The sequence below is a fragment of the Coenobita brevimanus genome, chromosome 84 (assembly GCF_032717465.1).
Source record: "Coenobita brevimanus isolate Jiangsu-jjx chromosome 84, ASM3271746v2, whole genome shotgun sequence".
NCBI lineage: Eukaryota > Metazoa > Arthropoda > Malacostraca > Decapoda > Coenobitidae > Coenobita > Coenobita brevimanus.
This window is the reverse complement of record NC_137037.1, coordinates 41889569-41910034: the sequence shown is the minus strand read 5'-3', so window position 1 is coordinate 41910034 and position 20466 is coordinate 41889569. Positions and strand designations below refer to the sequence as shown.

Genomic DNA, 20466 nt, shown 5'->3' with positions numbered 1-20466 from the left:
GATAGAACGAGGTGTGACAGAGCAAGAGGTGACAGCTGTACATGCCAGGCAATCAACTCTCTCATTACCCGGTATTCCAATAGCGCTTGGGACCCAACAGAAGGAGACAGACTTCAATCTGGTGGTAATACGGAACAACCATTCCTGTACCTCCAACACTAGTGGGTTGCTGGCCGGGACAGTGAATCTGTGAAAATAACAAAAGTGTGTAAACTTGATCGGTATATAACACGAAGGGCTAGTAAAGTGGCCAGCAGTTCAGCAGTGAAAATACCGGCAACTGGTGGAAGGCAGATCTGATAAGTATGGTCTCGGAAAAGAACAGCAAAACCTGAGCCCACAGAAGACTTAGAGCAGTTTGTGTACACTGGGGTCGCTGAGGAGTGACAACGCATATGATCCATAAAAAGATGATAGAGTTCCTGGGAGGTGGAAGAGGACTTTGGGCGAGAAAGCAGGGCATCACAAACAACAGGGCGAGGAAGAAGCCAAGGCGGAAACATAGAATCTCGCAGAGGAAGAACTGAAATAGCAGGGAAAGAAAGGGATGCAAGTAAATTGGAGACCCTACAATGAAAAGATGAAGCTAACAAGGGCGGAATGCCTTTGTAATGTTATCTAGGTCTAATGTCTAGTCAACCATGACTGGTTACCGTACCTCATCACATTACATAAAACAATATGTACAGTACATAAGCCAAAGCTCATATGGATTGTTCCCTTTTTTACTTCTATCTGCCCTGCTCTCTTCCTATTCTTCTCATCCTTCTTGTCACTTTTTAGTACTCTTCTTTCCACTTCAGATGGCTCTACACTTAGTGACAAGCCGAATGATCTCCTGTAACCCAGGAAACCAATAACAATGCTGTGTGGTAACCATGTAACCAATACTGGGGTTATGTGGAGCCTCCTTTGGTTCCCTTGTTCAACGGGTGGAGACGCAAATGCGGAATCCTTCCAGGAGTCAAACCTCTACACTTTTCCCTGGCCCTCACTTTAGTGAGGTTCTGTCTGCTGCAAGGGAATAGCTGTTCACTGCATGGGATGACTTTGCAGGAGCATTGCTTGCCTGCAGTTGATGGGTCTGCTTAGCCAGAAAGGCCAGGGTTATTCAACAACTCATAAACCAATACCTGGAAATTAGGTAAGGAGCTGCACATACTGTCCATTAACTCTTTCAGTGTGGTTTATTTGGTAACAGCAACTTCAGATTTATATTTACAAAACAGGGTTAAAAGGGTTCAGTCTCAGCAGGGTACCAACAACATTAATTAATAAGAAAAAGTTGATACACACAATTCTTCCACATCTGGGGCTGGAGTTAGCTCTGTGGCTAAAGTGAGGAATAGTTGGAAGAAATTCAGAGGGCTGTTGCCTCTCCTGACATTGAGACGGCTCTCCCTCCATGCTAAGGGATCTTTGTATGTAGCATGTGTTAGGAGTGTAATGCTGTATGATACTGATGCTTGGCCTGTAAAGGAAGAAGATATTCGCAGGCTCAAAGGTACAGAAATGACAATGATTAGATGGATGTGCAATGCATCCCTGAGTGTGAGGCCTACGGGGGGCTGGGTTTACGATGGAAGAGTTGAGGGGTAGGATGGAACTGGAGTGTATTGGTGTTGTGATGAGGAGAGGTGGATTGAGATGGTCTGGGCATGTGGAGAGGATGGGGGATGATATATGAATGAATCTTGAATTTGGCTCTCTTTTGTATTGTTTTTTTTTTTTTTTTCTTGGATGAAACATTTTGTGGGTTCAGCCTTTGGTTCCTTCTTCCTCACATGAAAAAAAAAAACAAAAAGAGTACAGAAAGTCTGTACTCTTTTGAGTTATATGTTATACGGGGAGGGGCACTAACCCTCCACCAACCCACTTGTTGACACATAGGGAGCACGTATGGTTTGGCTATATGGTTACAACCCAGCACTGTAAATGGTTTCTTGGCTTACAGGAAACCATCTGGCTTGTCACTCAATGTAGCGCCACCTGTAAAGGAAAAGAAAGCAATAAGAAGTGACAGGAAAGATGGGAGAAATAGGAAGAGAGGAGGGCAGCCACAGAAAAGGAATGATAAAGGTTAAGGAAGAAATAGGCAGCACTACATCAAGTGAGTGGATGATGGTCGCCACCACTAACCACCTAGTACAGAAAGTGAGAAGTGTTAATGCTGGGATAGGGTTGTGAGAGGTAGATTGAAAAAAACCTAGGACGAGGTCATTTAATGTGACCTCTGGGATGAGGGATTAAATAGGGAGGCTGCCAGAGATCGAGCAGCATGGAGACCCGCCATTAGGTGACCAAGGCTGACACATGCAGACATGTTGGAGCCATCAAAAACAAAATGATGTGACGACTCACTACCTCCAGCACCACCACCACCCTCGCCTGGCCATTCTCATGCAATACCCCCTCTTAAGTACTGTTACCAGGGAGATGAATGAACCTATTTGTTCTACTAGCTACAAGGTATACTGTAGTACTGTACAACTTACAAGTCACTGACTGTGAAAAATATATAACTGAACAACAAAGGTGGCCACAAAAAGTTTTGTACATTTTTCTAGCACACTGTACTATTCATTTAATTATTACTGTATAAAGTTTAATTATAAACCATTACTAATAATCTTAAAAATTTGTATTAACAACTGTACACGACAATTCACTAAAAAGTTATAATATTACATCATTCCACAAAGACTAATATCACAAGCTTAACATTAAATATATTTATAAATGACATCTTTTTTATCAGGTACAGTCTGGAGCTCAAGTTTGACAGGGCATTTTAACCAATATGACAACATCTCTTCACAATAGCCAATGAGGAAGTACATCTTACGTGGGATTAATTTCTGCTGCACAATTCCAGCAATCCGAATCATGTTGTGCTGCCTCTTGATAATAACCTGTAAAGAAAAATCAGAATAATTCATCTTGTTCCAACATGGAACACTGCTTCTAGTTTTAAAGTTGTAATCTTCCTAACACTATTTACTACAGTAAATGACGTGGCTAATATCCAGTGATCATTCATCCTTGTATCACCCAACACATTTCTGCCCAATAAGAAGTTTCGGAGCCCAGGGCTAGGCTACTCAGTCCCGACAATTAAGGCAAGGATGACCAGCCTCACCTGCCCCTGAGTGGCATTATGAAAACACAAAGTCCTTCAGATGGAACACCTTTACAGGCTTCATCCAACTGGAGTGCCTTAACTCACTAGACCACCAGGCATCACTAGGTTATATTTGTATCACCCAGCATAGTAACTGATTCCCTGTAATGGCCTTATTCACCCACCCAAACTCTCTCTCTCATGCACGCACACACGCATGCACAAGTGAAGAGGACACAATGGACTAACGCAGCCAAACTTTCACCTATATTGTAAACAAGGAGTACGTCTAAAATTTCATTTTTGTCTCCATGCAACAAATTTTGTGTGAGGTTGGCTTAGGAAAAAAAAAAAAAATGTTGAGCTTATAAGATGGATATTCTTAGTGACTTAACTATGGTGATCATTGTTTACAAGTATATGGCAGGGCATTCATCTCTAAACCCCAAACATGATGGCACTAGGATAAATATAAGAATATGCAAGACTAGAAGCCCAGCATCATCTACAGAATTCAATGGCTTTGAAACTCAGGTGCTGGAAGGTGAGGAGTGAAATTTCTATCAGGATGTGTTGGCTAGGATTAAAAGTTTGAAAAGGCAATTACAAAGTAGTGTAGCACAAGCACTTTTGGCAACAACTGAAACACTGGAGAAAAAATAATGATGTCTGTGATATAGGAGTTTCCTCACCCTGCCCTAGGGTGGGAAAGGTCCAAATGATGATGATGATGATATGGGACTTAACAATTTTGACATCATGAGAAAAATAAGTGATGCAGAAATTAAGCTACAGAAAAGAGATAAAAATGAGGAGGGTGAAAAGTCAGCAGAAGAAGAACTAAAAAAAAATACTGTATACAGAAAATGCAGAGCACCGAAATTATGATGTTGAGAAGAAACTGAAATACAGTATTATGGAGAAGCAAATGAGAAAATAATGCTAAAACAGAGGAGGTATAAACACTGATGAAGGATATGCAAAATATATGGCAGGTAAAAGAAGAAAATAAATCAACCACATTGGCAGAGATAATGAAGGAACAGAAAAGAACAAAGGAGAAATTGGAGAGTGAAGAAAAAGAAAAGTAAATTTCGAAGCAGGTATATTGAACATTATGAGGAAGAGAGAAAATATAGTGAGAGAAATAGGTGATAGAAAAAAAATAAGTGATTTTCTTTTAATATAATGAAGATGAAATTAGGAACAAAACTGAAATGAACTTCAGAGGACAAAAAGACCAAGGAACTGATCTAAGACAGATACAGATAATAATGGTTGGGAGAAAGTCTGAGGGTGTATGGAGTGGAGGACGGAACTGAAAGGGTGAGAAGAGGCCACCTAAGATAAAGTTTAATTTGACCAGGGTTGCTGAAAAAGCATTATGATTCACATGGAGGTTGAAACATATTGCAAGATTCAGTGGTATAATTGTTAGAAAGGACACAAATTGAGAAGACAGAAAATAAGAAACTTCATGGCAGATGCAAAGAAGAAAACTGAAGAGCGAACACTTTTATATATATATATATATATATATATATATATATATATATATATATATATATATATATATATTGTGTGTGTGTGTGAGTGATACACTGAAAAGTATTAAAAATGGTACAGTGGAGAAAAGACAAAAAAGTAAACAGAAGTCACAAACGAGAAACTAGAGGTTTGGGAAGCAAAATAAAAGTAAGGGAGCACAGTAACAAAAGTTATGCATGGCAATGTTGTAAACAGAAATCACAAAGGTGAAAGTAAAGGTGCAGGGAAGGAAAGTAAAAGTAATGGAGAATGGTAACATAATGGTTATGTATAGTAATGTAGATGGATTAATAAAAAATATGTATACTGTATAGGATTATATAACCAAGAAAAAACTATCAGCCATATGTATCAGTGAAACAAAGTAAAATGAAGACATAAAACTACAGATGTTGGACTGGAGTGGATATAGTATATGGAGAAGACAGGAAGAGTTTTACTAATGACAGAGAGTAATTTAATGACAGGAAAGGTGAAAATGGGCAACAGGGAAAAAACATTACAAGTAGAAATTCAAAGTGATAAAGGGAACAAGATGGATACAGGAGTGGCTTATATGCCACCCCAAACAAGAACATGACATGATGAAGGGCATGAGGATACGGTTGGAGATATGTTGATGTATCTGGAAAAACTAGCACAAAGAAAAAATGGACTAGACCTAACTGAAGACTTTAACTGCAAAGAAGTATGGTACTTGGTAGGAGAGTGATGCTGGTAATAATACAAACACATGGGGTTATACATTACATGAACTGTTAACAAATAACTTGGTGGTTGAGAACATCAAAAAAGATTTAGAGGTGGTGATGAACCATTTAGGTTACATCTTGTGTTTACAAAAGATTAAAAGATTTGCAAAATATAAAGTACTGTTGTCCCTTAGGAAAGAGTGACTGTTTAGTAACTAAATTTGACATCATGAACTGCGAAGAGGAAGCATGGAAAAAGTACAAAGAAGATAGATATAATTGAAAAAGCTAATTTTGTGGTATTGAGAAATTATTTCATGAAATATGACTGAAAAGAATTCATTGAAGCCAAAAATTTGCAAAATATATACTATTTTAATGAGATATATAATGATGGTGTTAATAATGTGGTAGGTGGGGAAGGTCACCATCCACTCATTCGATGTAGTGCTGCTTTGGGTGTCTGCCCTTTCCTTTCTTCTTTCCTTCCTCTTCTGTCTTTCTTTCCTTCATTCTTTACTCTTCCTTCCGCCTGCGGATGACTTACTCCCTTTTCTGTCTTTCTTTCCTTCATACTTTCCTCTTCCTTCTGCCTATGGGTGACTCTACACTGACTGACAAGCCAAATGGTTTCCTGTACACCTGGAAACCATTTACCTCTACTATGTCGGGTGGTAACCATATAACGAAATTATGGCACCTGGTGGTTTAGTGAGTAATTACGGTGCTCCAATTGGACTGAGCTTGTGCAGGTTTATATCCAGTGGGTGGTTGGGGTTTACTGCTCATGTAATGCCAATCAGGGATGAGTGAGGCTGGTCACTCTCATCTTAAATGTCAGGACCAACTTACCTTGCCCCAAGATCATATACTCCTCATGGGGCAATATAAGACTGGATGATGGATGGATGGATGGTTAATAAATTCATTCCTACACATGGAACTAAATATAAAAAGATAAAGGAATGATTCAATGATATATGTGGAACAGCACTGCAGAAAATAAATAAAGACTGCAACAAACACACATACACACACACACATTCAGTCAAAGGGTGCCCTAATTATCCTCATTCTGATCTGTGCATTACATTTCCTTGGGGGAAGCAGCCTAGGTTTATAGATAGATAGAATTAACAAACCAAGCAGTGATCGATTGGGCATCAGCAAAAAGAAAGAAAAATAACATATAGTGAGGCCACAATTTACACAGGAAATGTGGGGGTAAGGTCCTTGTGTGAACGAATTCTACATAAATGGTTCCATAAGATACATTGTTATATGGCTAATAAGAGGAAAGGGCTCCAAAACTTATCCAAAATGGCCCAAATCAAAGCTGTATGACCACCCAACACATGCATAAACAAACTCTGATCATCTATCTATCTATCTATGGCCAGACACCTTAATCCCATAAGGGGTGGCCACAAACAATCGCCTCCATGTAGCCCTGTCCCCTGCCACTTCACTGCCCTCCCCCCAGCTTACACCTCCCTCTTCACTCCACCCCTCCATCTCATCCTTGGTCTTCCCCTTGTCATTAAGTAGAGAGGGTGGGAGGTCGGTATGTAACTAGGTAGGTAGGTACCCCCAGTGTCAAAATTGTGGAAGATATGTAGAATTGTTGTTACCAGCGTAGGTATCGTAGTGTATTGTACATTACTATTGCTGCCAAACGTAAAATGGTGAGGCATTGGATAGCTCATTGTGGGTTCTATCTTGAGGCTTGTCTTTCTCTGTCTCACTTCCCCCTCCGTCTAAGTTGTATTGTAAATGATGGTACAGACACTCTGGGGTTAAGGGGTTTTTCTGTGACAGTTATGTGATGGACAAAGTGACGTGATCCACATACTATCAGTGTGATGGCAAACCTCCTACTCCACTCTATCTCCTAAGCTTCCTTCTCTCGTCTCTCCAATCTGCCTTCTCTTGCTCTTTGACTCTCACCTCTGATTTCTCTGTATACCTGTATATTACTGGCTGGGTGATGTGTGTGTGTGTGTGTGTATGTATTGCGTCTGGTACATTTCAGATGTGACAAGCAATCTTCCGTGCATTACGTCAAGCATTTGAGATACATTGAATTCTTGACAGTCTGGTATGTGTACTGACATACATCATGTGTACTGACATTCTTGGTCATCTGGTATGTGTATTGATATACATCATGTGCTAGTGTTACATATTGTCCTATGATATATTAATGCTTATACAGTATATCGCTCGGTCGTGCCAAACAGTCGTACCTACGACCTATCTTTGTATTTCAATCTACAGTGTACAGGAATATGTTACATGACTATTTATCAATTCGTCAAACAATTAAGTTAAATACTAATGTAAATATGTGGTATTTGTTATAATGTAGTAAAACTGAATGTAGTTACATAACTGTAATATACTCGTAGTAACATAATAGATATACTGTACTGTATATACTGTATATGAATATAATTATACAATAGCAATACAATAGCAAGTCTACAGTAGTCAGTTGTATCAAGAATCGGCCATATGTGTTGTACTTGCTATCTATTTCTAGAAGACGCACAGTATTACATACCCCCCCCCCCATGCTCACTCACATATGCTCTTCTCCTTTGTCTCTTGCTCTCTATCCTCTCCTCATGGTCAAACCACCTCAATGTATTTCTCTGAACACTTTCTATCACATCCACATCTGCACCACAATGTTCCTTCACTTCCTCTTTGTCAGTCTGTCTCTCCACGTAATTCCACAAGCTCCTCTCAAATAGCTCATTTCCACTGCTCTCACTCTTGACTTGTGTCCTTCCAACAAGGTCTATCCTTTGCTTCCATATGTCAGGGTTGGTATTACTGTACAATACTATCAAGCTGTGACTTTTTTACTTCCATGCTCACTTCCCTATTTCTTACCACTGCTTTCAAAGAACCAGCAACCTTTCTTCCATGTTGCACCCTTTCAAGCACTTCATCCTCTAAACTTCCTCTGACCATCACTGCACATATTAAACAATGATTGTACAAGAAAGATGGTAATAATGGTATTTAAACTCAGCTTGACACAGTAGTTGTAATGACTAGTGTGGCATTTTTGCAAGACTTGAGACTTAAGCCAGGCTTCAGCCTTTGGCTTAAGGCTCAGTGACCCAACAAAAGCACTCTATCCTTCATTCAGTTGATCACAATAAATAATCCAATCATCTGATACTATTTACATACAATGTTCATTTCTAAAATGCATCCATAGCTACTTCTAGCATGTACATACATCATCATCATTGAAAGTCACATTCTCAAAGCATAATCTAAAAGAAATGTGAAAACAGCACTTTCAATAGAAGACAGGTGAGACAGTGTCTGCTGAGTGGGCCTAGAGTGCAAGTGTGCTTGCAATATCACCATAATGCTACACTTTTACAACAATAAACATTTCAATCAATTGAGGCTGGCCAGTCTGATTGCCTGCTCCACCTTAACTTGGTACAGTGTAAGTGCACAGACCTTATAGCTGATTTAATTAATCTTGTAAAACTTTGCAGTGTCTGCCACACATTCTCCAATATCAAAGCACTTCAGATATCCTTTTTTTTTTCTTTTCTTTTTTTCCCAACAGTAATTGGCACTCACTTGCCTTTACTACCACACTGACAGTTTTTCTGTTGTGTGGAGGACATCATAGTTCATGTACAGTAATACAAGGTAAGATTACACAGGACTCTGATAAGCTCATGGGTCAAGACTGGGACAATATGCAGCCTGCATGGTGCAAAAGGGCATAGAAAGGATACCCAGAGCAGCCTATGCACATGCATCAAGTCATGATGTCAACATCCTGTGACAACCACGTCACTGCATGGATATTTTGAATGCTGAAGGCAACAACCCAGGGTTAACAGCCACAATCTTCCCACATAAACCATGGAAGGGCCAACATAAAGAAAAGAAGGGTGGAGACTGGGGTGCTGCATAGAGGGTGGTTAGTGCAAAGCAAGCCTGCATAAAGCAAGAGTCCACTTCATCTGGCCATCCAGGCCTCAAAGTCACCTAACCTCCTTACCACACTATACCCAATACTCACCTCAGCCCAGTACTATACCTGTACTGAAGTACATATTACAGTACAATCCCAGCTATCCAGTATCCAGACAAATGGAATACTCAGAAAAACTGGAAAATTCAAGGGCTGGTAAAAATGTCAGTAAGTTATAACTGTGCGCCAATTTGAATGGACCGCCAAACCGCCGTCTGATCGTGTCACGCGAGGCTGGGTGAAGTCAGACAAAGCGAGGTGAAGGCATTTCCGGCTAATGTAAATCCCTAGGAAATCCTCTTAACCACCCCTCCTCTCCCCCTCTTTCCCCTACTTGAATTCAGTCATCCTCCACACCCTCCAAAAATCACCAGTCTGCTTTTTGCCACCAGACAGTAAACAAGCTCTCTTGCTATTGTGTTCCTCTGATAGACGGTAATTTGTACACTCCAAAATGCCTAAAGTGCAAACTAAACGTAAGCGTATCGTGCTTACCTTGAAACAGAAGCTGGACATATGCAACACACTTGAAAAAGGCGAACATCATAAAACACTAATGGCTGAATATAAATGTTAATAGGAATGAAAGTTTACTTTGTTGGAAGAAAAATAAATAAATAATATGCCTGCATTTCATACGTACATCATTTATTTTATTTTCTGCAAAACAGCTGAGTGGTGGGTGAGGGGTGGAGTGATGGAGGTCAGATGGGGAAGAAGAAGAACAGTCGGGGTCAGAAACGTAAACAAACTCACGTGGGGGCACAGGTGTCATGATAATTCTACAGTGCAGTCTTAACACATCATCAGTTCACTAATAAATGTTCAAGCTTTTATTTCTTTATTTTATTTTTCAATTTTTATGAGTACAGTACATATAATGAATACAGTAATTCGGTAAACAATGGACTGGTGCAATTTGCAGTACTGCAAATTGCTAGACATTGTACGCACGTGTGTTATGACCATGGTGTGTGTTTACAAGGCAGTTTTTCAGGCAGAATCTCTTAGTGTAACCCCTAATGTGACTGGTGAGTACCTGAACTGTATTTACTGCTGTGATAGCCTTTGTATAGATTTGACTTGAAAATCAGAAATACGGGAAAAATCTGTAACCGGGAAGGTAAATTCCCCAAGCCACCCGGTTAACTGGGATTGTACTGTACTGTTAAAAGTTCATAAGTAACACAATTTAGTCAATGATTAGGTAAGAGGATGTGTCTAGCCCCATGTTAGTCATAAACCCCAGAAGCAGTTAGCTTTTCCTAGATCCATGTGTTCAAGTTCTGAAAAGTTGTAATTTTTGCACCAGGGGTTCAGAACCGATTAGACAGGGTTAATGTAAACCCTTTGTAGTCAGGAATGGACCAAAAGGTGATATAAATGAGATGAGGACATATTATAAAGCCAGGAGATATGGTGCCACAGTAAATCTAAAAGTATGAGTGTGAGTTATGAAGCCAGATGCAGACAAATGTGGTAAACAAGAATCAAACAAACAGACAAAAGATGAGTAAATTCCCACCACTACAGAGAATGCCACAACAACCCTACCCCCCATGTCCATTCCAAATCTAGTCAAACCTCCATTCACTCTCACCAAATACTTATCTCACAGAAGTTGTCCTCTCCAGTGAGAAAGACAAGTTCACCTTGCCTGACTATGATGTAGTCATCAAATCAAGCTATCTGCTCAGCACCAACATAAAACTATCTATCTATCAATCTATTGCCAGAAGCCTCAATCCCGTTCGGGATGGCCACAAACAAATCACCTCCACGTCACCCTGTCCCCCGCCATTTCACTGCCCTGCTCCCAGCTCACACCCCCCTCTCTCATATACCTCTCCACCCCATCCCTCCATCTCATCCTCGGCCTCTCCCCCGTTCCACCTCAATCACATACACTTTCTTCATCAGTCTTTCACCTTCCATCCTCTCCACATGGCCAAACCACCTCAGTGTATTCCTCCTAACGCTTCCTATCACATCCGCATCCACACCACAACGCTCCTCATTTGTCAGCCTATCTCTCCATGTGACTCCACAGGCTCCTCTTAAATAACTCATTTCCACTGCTCTCACTCTTGACGTGTCCTTCCAACAACGTCCAAGCTTCACTTCCATATGTTAAAGTTGGTATCGCAATACTGTCATGTAGTAACTTTCTATCTCCATGCTCACTTCCCTGTTTCTTATCACTGCTTTCAAGGAACCAGCAACCATTCTTCCCTGCTGTACCCTTTCAAGCACTTCACCCTCCAACCCTCCATCCTTACTCATCACACTACCCAAGTATTTAAACGTACTCACATTTTCCAATTCCTCACAATCCAACCTCGCTGTACATTCACTGACTTCATCTCTCTCAAAGACCATCACTTTACTCTTCCCTACATTCACCTTTAGATTACGTTTCTTACAAACACTCCCAAACTGATCCACCAAGTCCTGCAGCTCCCCTTCGTCTTCACTCAACAACACAGTATCATCTGCAAACAACAGTACAGGGAGTCTCCAAACACTACCCTCTCTCACCAGGGCCACTCCAACATCCATTACCCTACCTTGTACCTCTTTTATTACCCCCTCCATGTACAGATTGAACAACCATGGAGACATGACACATCCCTGTTTCAACCCAACTTTCAAAGAGAAAAATTCACTCAGTTCACCATCCACACGCACTGCAGCCTTAGCACCATCATACGTACTCTTCACAGCATTCAGCAACTTCCCATCTACTCCATATATTCTTAATGCTTTCCACAACTCTTGTCTAACCACCCTGTCATATGCTTTCTCCACATCCATAAAAGCCGCATACAACGTCTTTCCCTTCTCTAGAAACTTTTCCACTAAAGATCTAAGAATGAATATCTGATCTACACAACCTCTTACCTTCCTAAAGCCTCCCTGTTCTTCTCCAACTAATAAACATAAAACACTAATGACAAATAATCTAATATGTCCTCCTTGCAATGCAAACCCTCAAGCCACAAATACACTTGTTCTACTCCATGTCACTTATATCCTCCACCATCAGGCTGCACTTCCTCCAACACACATCACTCAAATCAATACTGTATACAGAACCTCCATTCCAAACCTCCACCTCATTCTCGATTTCTCCCTCTCCTCCTAGAAATTTTCAGCACATCCACATCAACAATACAATGCTTCTTACTTCTCAATGCCTAAAAAATAAATGTCAGTAAATAAATACTGAACAGCAAGAAGTTACATTCTTACCTCAGAAACAAAGAGATCATGCCATGTACCAGTCATAAACCTTCGAATAAAAATGTCCTCCATCACTGTCTCTGGCTCCCGCATTCCCTCGTACAGGCTTGCTGGCAAGAGAAAAAATAACTCATATATTTGATGACAATCTAAACACAACACAACTTGATAGTACTGTACATACGACAGTGCCTAATGGACTGATATATGTATACCAGGTTTATGCATATAAAGGCACAGTAAGCTCTCAAATTTAACACATTTTATTTTCATCAATCTGTGCTTTGCAAGCACACACAATCCCTGAATTCTTACAATACACACAAGCTCAAAATTTGCAGGTTGGCAGCCATTTTGACATGCCCACAGTGCCCAAATACAGCTCCCCAGTGTATAATATGAATAATGAAACAGAAAAAGGAGTAGTTAGAACAGCAAATAGCAATAGGAATGGATTATCCTGGCACTCATAAATGAATGAATGCAGACACTAGTGAAGCTAGCAGTCACAACAATATTCCCAAGGTCACTACATTCATGGATTGTGCAGTTTTTCTGCTGTGCAAATATTTGTCTAACAAAAGCACCATTTTTTTTTTTATTCTTCTACAGTATCTACTCCTCTTATACAGTGATCCCTTGGTTATCACACACTCGGTTACAGAGGTTTTCAATTTCACTGTGAAATGAAAATCTGTGCTCCTCTCATTATTGTGATTTGTTGGCTTAAAAACATCAGTATTGCACACCTGAGCTGGTTACTGCCAACAATGATGGTGCAGTGTCTGCAGTTTCAGATGGCTCTGAGGGATTCAAAGATGATGCCCTACTCAAGGAGTTAATCCCAGGTGGTGGAGACCACTAACTCACCATCCCCTAGCTTCAGAAACCCTAACTTCAAGCCCATCTCAGGTCTCTCTATGGCATGTATTTCTTCCTTACTGTGCTCTTTTCATCAAGTTCTATTAACCTAACCATGCTTATGTATGTTTCTGATATTTATCATAACAGTATGTATGGTATGTATTTAATGGGTATAAACTGTTGTAAAAGGGCTTGCATTTGGGATGCCTAGTACAAATCAGGATAAGTCTCACAGGTTCTGTGCTTTCATTATCGCACAATTCCATTATCACATACCACGTTCAGTACAAGTATACCCCGAAATCCGGCAGTGTTGTGTACCGGTGGGAGTGTTTGGACAGTGAGCTGCCGGATATTGACGCAACTTTCCCTATAAGATATTGAAGAAAAGCCAGAGATGTATTCTGGGGCCACATCCAAACTCTCACATACCTTAGACAACAGAGACTGCCACAGAAACACCATATGTCATGTTATTATCCTTATAAACACTACTACAGTCCTGTTAAAAACTGGGACATCAAACATCACATACAACATGATATGGTAATTTACTGATGACACAAGTCTACAATGAGATGCATTCAGGGGAACAGACCAGATATGGGGTATATTACTGGGTTTCTATTACTATTACTATTAAAATCAATTGCTCTCTATTATATTACTATTATAATTATATAAGAGACGGGGCTGTGAGTTGGGAGCAGGGCAGTGAAATGGCGGGGGACAGGGCGACTTGGAGGCGATTTGTTTGTGGCCACCCCAAACAGGATTGAGGCGTCTGGCAATAGATAGATAGATAGATAGATAATTACTTTAGTGGTCATCTATTACTATTACTATTACTTGGTCATTTATTAGTATTACTATTACTATTAATGTATTATTTATGATAACGGTATTAATTAAATTGGAAATAGTTTTTATTTTCATTATCGTTGGGAGGCTGTTCCACTGAATGTACAAGTGTGTCTAGGTCACCTGATGGCCTGTTGATCACTTTGCATTCTGCACGGTCTCCTGTGGTGTACCTGCAGCTTGGAGAGCAGCCAACAGGTAACCAAGGTGAGAAGGCTGTTTTTATTGAAAATGGTAGTGCTCTGGTGGATATTTGTGTGAAGATGGGCAGGGCAATAACCAATACCTTCTTTAGGCACAAAATGATCTACAGGTATATACGATACATGGTAAATACTAAGGAGGATTGGTATGCGAGTTGGATGAGTAGAGGGCAATGATGTGTGTGTGTGTGTGTGTGTGTGTGTGTGTGTGAGATGCACACGTGGGCACGCATGTAAGCAAATGAGATGCATATTGCACATAACAGTGTATAGAAGTTGGGGGGGTGGACTAACTGATTACCAAACTGGCATATGTAAAATAATCACAGATGATATCTGTGTAACATGTGAGGTAGTGTGTGGATGTGTGGGATGAAGAGAGGACATAAAGGAGTGCAAGGAAGAGCAAGGTGGACTGAAAATGTGAAATGAGGTGCGGCGAAGAAGAAAGCACATAGTGCCTGAGAGGATGTTGAGGAATGGAAGATGTTAAGAGACGGAAAAGAGAGTTATGTGTAGAAAAGAGGAGAGATGTGACAAGAGTAGCAGGAAAGAATAAGAGAAGCATGGATGAGAAGCTTGGAAGAAATCTGAGTGTAACATAATGGGAATGTAAGAAACTGTTATGAAAGGAGGTCAAGAAGTGATAAGGGAAGCAGTAGGGGAGTAAAAGATAAAAGTGGCAGAATGTTAATGGAGAAGGGAGAAAAAGTGAGCAGATGGACAGAACACTTCAAGAAATTGTTGAACATAAAGAACAGAAATAACACAAGTATGTGGCTGGGGAACCCCTGGGAAAAAGAGAGGTGAGTAGAGAGGAAGAATCTGTATGATGGAATTATTTGAAGCAATAACAAAAGTCAAAATGGGGAAAGTTCCAGGATTTAATGAAGTGTAAAAAGAGAAGTGAGTACAGAAAAGATCTTTAAGAGGGAATTAAGTGAGGCAATGAAGCCAAAATGGGGAAAGTTCCAGGAACTAATTGATAGGGTGGCGAAATGGTAAAATACAGGGGAGAGACGGTGACAGAATGGATATGGAAGATGTGCAGACTGGCCTTGAAGGATGGTTGGCTTCTGGAGAGCTGGAAGTCAACTACAATAAAAAAAGTTCCCTATAGGCTACAAAGGAAAAGGAGAAAGAGACGTAACTGGCATTAACAGGAATATCTGTCTTCAGTGTAAGAGGAAAAATGTATACTGAAGTACAATATTTATCAACAAGAGCTGATAAATTAGCTGAATTATGAGTAGCTGAAGAACATTTTCCCCTTTATTAATGGAAGGGAAGAGGCTACATATACCAGATATTTGTTACCAAAAGTTTAGTGGAAAAGTATCTAGTGAAGGGAAGTTGTATGCTGCCTTAATAGGTCAGGAGAAAGCATAGAGTACATAGAGAAGGAATATGGATGATATTAAAAATTTATGGAGTAGATGGGAAGCTATTGAATGCTGTGATCATTATGTATGAGGATACTAATGCTACAGTGTAGGTGAACAATGAACTATGGGACTTCTTTTATATGAATGTTGAATTGAAATGGATGTATCATGTCTCCATGGTTGTTCAATTTATACATGGATGAAGTTATAAAAATTATGTAAAGGGAGAGGTAGACCGAGGATGAGGTGGAGGGATGGAGTTGAGAGGTATATGAGGGAGAGGGGGTGAGTTGGGGGGAGGGTAGTCAAATGGTGGGTGACAGAGCAACTTGGAGGCGTTTTGTCTGCGGTAACCCTTTGCGGGATTAGGGCGTCGGGCTATAGATAGATAGATAGATAGAGACAATAGATCAGTGGATGTTAGAGTGTCCCCAGTGAGAGAGGGTAGGGTCTGGAAACTTCCTGCATTGTTGTTTGCCAATGAGACTGTATTGTTAAATGAAGATGAATTGGAGTTATAAGGCTTGGTGAATGAGTAAGGAGGTGTATGTCAGACATGGAATCTATAAGTAAATGTACTGTAGGTAAGTGTAAAGTTAAAGATTTTGAGAGAAATAAACTCACAGAATGCATAATGAGGCTGGATGTGAGGAAATGGAGAATATTAGTGCATTCAAGTACTATACTGTACTTAGTGTGATGTGTAAGATTGAAAATTTACTGATTTAAGTGCTTGAAAGGGTACAACAAGAAAGAAGGACTGTTGGTTCAATGAAAGCTGTTGTTGTTATTGTACTAGCCCAGTGTCTGGTCAAGCACTCCCACCAACTGCAGGCAAGCGACTGTCTCTGCAGGGCCATCCCATGCAGTGAACCGATGTTCCTACGTGGATGACAGCGCTTCACCACAACGAGGCACTGGGATTAGTGTCAAGGTTTGTTTCACGAGTGGATGCTGCATTTATGTCTCCCCACTCAGATAGCAGGGACACCATAACAGTCTCCACATCACAACATTGGTTAGATGGTTAACACTCTGCGTTAAAAACGTTTCCTGAATTACAAGAAACCATTTGGCTTGTCACCCAGAGTAAAGTCACCTTGAGTGGAAAGAATAGTAAATAGTGACAGGAGGATGGGAGAAATTGGAAGAGAGGAGACACACAGAAAAAGAATAACTGACAAGAAGGAAGAAGTAGGCAGCACTACATCAAGTAAGTAGATGATGGGCATCCCCACCTACCACCACTGAAAGCAGTGATAAGGAATAGCAAAGTGAGCAAGGAAGTACAAAAGTCATTGCACAGCAGTACTGTTTTGTGACCCTCACTCTAACGTACGGAAGTGAAGCTTAGACCTTGCTGGATGGACACAAATCAAGAGTGAGAGCAGTGGAAATGAGTTATTTCTGAGGAGCATATGCAGTTAAACAGTGAGACAGACAAATGAGGGAGCAAAGGAGCACTGTGGTACTGATGTGGAGGTGATTGAAAGTGCTACAAGAAATACTCTTGACATGGTTTGGACTTGTGTTGAGGATAGAGAATGAAGAACTGACTTGAAGAGTGTATGTGAGTGCAGTGGAGGAATGGATGGACAGAGTGAAGAGGGATGTGTGGGTTGGAGGGAGGAAAGCCATATGGCAGGGGACAAGATGACAAGGTGATTTGTCCATGGCCACCTTTACAGGATTAAGGAATCTTGCTACAGATAAATAGGTAACATATCATACTGTATTGTTTATAAGGACTCAAACATGCTTGCATGCATCAGCCTTGGTCATCTAATGGAGGCTCTTCATGCTGCTCAATCTCTGGCTGCCTCCCTATTCAGTCTCTTATCCCAAAGGTCACACGCATGACTTTGTTCCAGGTCTTTCTTGCTCTGCCTCTTGCAACCCTATCCCCGACATTTACACTTCTCACCTTCCGCATCCAATTGTCATCCTCCATTGTCTCAGTATGCCCAAACCATCTCAATCTAATCCTCATCACAACAACAATACGATCCAGTCCCATCCTTCCAGTCAACTCTTCAATTGTGCTCCAAGCCCCCCTCCCCCCAGGCCTCACATTCAAGGCCACACTACACATCCATCTAATCATTGTCATTTCTGTATGTTTAAGCCTACAAATATCTTCTTCCTTTACAGCCCAGGTCTCCACCATAAAGCATTACACTCCTAACATAAGCTGCATATAAAGACCCCTCAGCATGGAGGGAGAGTCCTTTCAATGTTAGGAGAGACAACAGCTCCCTGAACTTCCTCCAATCCTTACCCTAGCCACAGAGCTACTTCCAGCCCCCACCTCCAGCACAAAACATGTCCCCCAAATTACAAAACTCCTCCACACACTCAAGAGACTCTCCAGCAAGATCATTCTTTTCACACCTGACAATCTCTACATGCTCTCTCTGACACACCACATACATAAAACCAGCATTATTTTGCAGTTTACTTCTACTACAATTACATCTCTAATGCAGCCACTAATCACAAACACTGCATTAAGTGATGTTACTTCCCACAACCTTGTGGTAAACTGCACATGGCCACACTCCCTCTCCTTTGATAGTACTGCCACCAGCCCTAGATATCATCACGTTGCTTAATCCACACTTACTCTCACTGCCCACTTCACTCCTCAATCCCAAGCTGTCTCATTGCCCACTTCACTCCTCAATCCCAAGCTTTCTCATGGCCCACTTCACCAACTCCCTAGAAATTTTGTCAAAGCCTTCTCCAAATCAACAAAAATAAAGTACAGCTCCCCTTTCAGTCCTCTTTATTTTTGCTGAAGCTGTCAGTCAGACAATGAGTATGGCATCAGTAACCTGACTTCCTGTACGCAACCAACAGCAACCCAGTTCCTACTCATAGTCTCTACTGCTTCTCCCACTCTACCCTCAAATTACCCACATTCCACAATGCTGCTCTGAATCCCTTGGGTGATCTGATTTCCACATACTTGCTATTATTATTGTTTTTTCTTCCCATTTTTATCATAAATCAGTAACTACAATAAAGAAGAAGACAGACCACAGGCCCTGTCCACCCACACAGTCCTCTGGAACCCATAGCCCACCAGCTGTGGCCAGTGGCTGTCGCAGTGACTTCAGGAAACCTTGCCAGGACAGCTACAGGGACACCATCCAAGCACATTTTGGCACTGCAACTGCTCTGCCATTATACACTCAATGATAAGGCAGCCTCGTGGACAGCAGCCTGGGAACCGTAATGCACTGTATCCTCCTCCACAAATCCAAGCCCAATCCAATCCCAATTCCAATACTATGCTGGTGGAGCCTGTGTCATGCCTCCTCTCAGGTCTGCCACTGGGTAGCAGAGGCAAAATTTCTGGCCGCATGCCCATGCTGGCATTAATCCCTGTGATGTAGTGGGGTACACTGTGTGATATGTAAAATGCATCTGGAGTAGCAGTGCATGAGACAGCTAGAGAAAAGTGTTTGGGAGAGTATGCAGGCCTACTCTCTGTGTTTTACAATGAAAGGGTCAGCAAAGGGGGATGGTCAGGATATCCAGATGGCTAGTGAAACAGGAGCTCCAGCTCTCCCTTTCACCTGCATTCCCTTCCTCCTCTGGAGTACCATCCTGACTGGCTGGTGCTACAGCCTACTTCCTTGCCTACAGTGAACTTGTAATGTTACAGTGTGTTTTTGGAATTACTGAAGTGCTTGTGCACCCAGATTTCACGAATGACAGGACTGAGTGGTGTGATGCACGATTTGGCATAACTGGTATCAGGGAGATGACGCAAACTAACAGGCTGAATGATTTGGACATGCTGAGTGGAGGAAGGAAAAGGACTGGCCAAAGAGGGTCACAGGTGTGAAAGTTGAAGCAAGAGTACCCAAAAGCATTCTGAGAAAGATGTGGGAGGAGGTCTTGTGTCGAGATTTCCAGGCTTGGGGGTTAAGCTGGTAAATGGTCCAAGATCATGACACAAGGAGAGCTGCCACTGGGTCAAAGGACCCACACATGCTAACATAGTCAAATTGTTTCTAAATATAAACAACAAAAATGTGTGTGGTGTGATAGTATGCATGAGTCTGTATACAGTACTGGTGTATATATTTCTGTTCAGAGATGGTGATGGATAACTGAAGGAAGCCACATCCTCTATCCCATAAACAAATATTTGTCTTTCTTAACCACTTCCATCCAATGAAAATTCTGAAGTTTCTTCTTTATGTTTTCATGATTTTATTCATATCTGGACAGACTTTTCAAGCATTCATTTACCCCTTTGCTGCAAGGTCTCTGCAGTGCTGAATAAAATCATCTGCAGGCAACAAAGAATAACACACATACTATGTCACTAGGCTGAGGGGGTTAAGCTACCTGAAGAGGAAGAGTTGGTTATGGTGTGGGATAACTAAATGTGAACCTAATGCACTTCATAAATCCAGTCACTTCAACTGGACACTTCCACAGATATTCTTTTTTTAAGGTTACGCTGTAGGTTTGTCTATGCTGTTGAAGCAGCAATGGCTGCAGTGGCAGCAGCAGTAGT

General features: G+C 41.1%; 1 protein-coding gene across 2 annotated transcripts in view; it reads right to left on the bottom strand.

Moving 5' to 3' along the window:
* Positions 1–1864: 1864 nt before the first annotated feature.
* mRpS24 (mitochondrial ribosomal protein S24) overlaps positions 1865–20466 on the bottom strand; it is a 32197-nt gene continuing 13595 nt past the window's right edge. Inside the window, exons 3-4 of one of the 2 annotated variants that reach the window (XM_080280418.1) lie at positions 12629–12729; positions 1865–1989 (exon numbers count right to left, since the gene is read on the bottom strand). In XM_080280418.1, coding sequence (XP_080136544.1) covers positions 1975–1989; positions 12629–12729 — 116 coding nt within the window. In that variant the 3' untranslated portion in view covers positions 1865–1974. The other variant, XM_080280417.1, reaches the window with a different exon arrangement.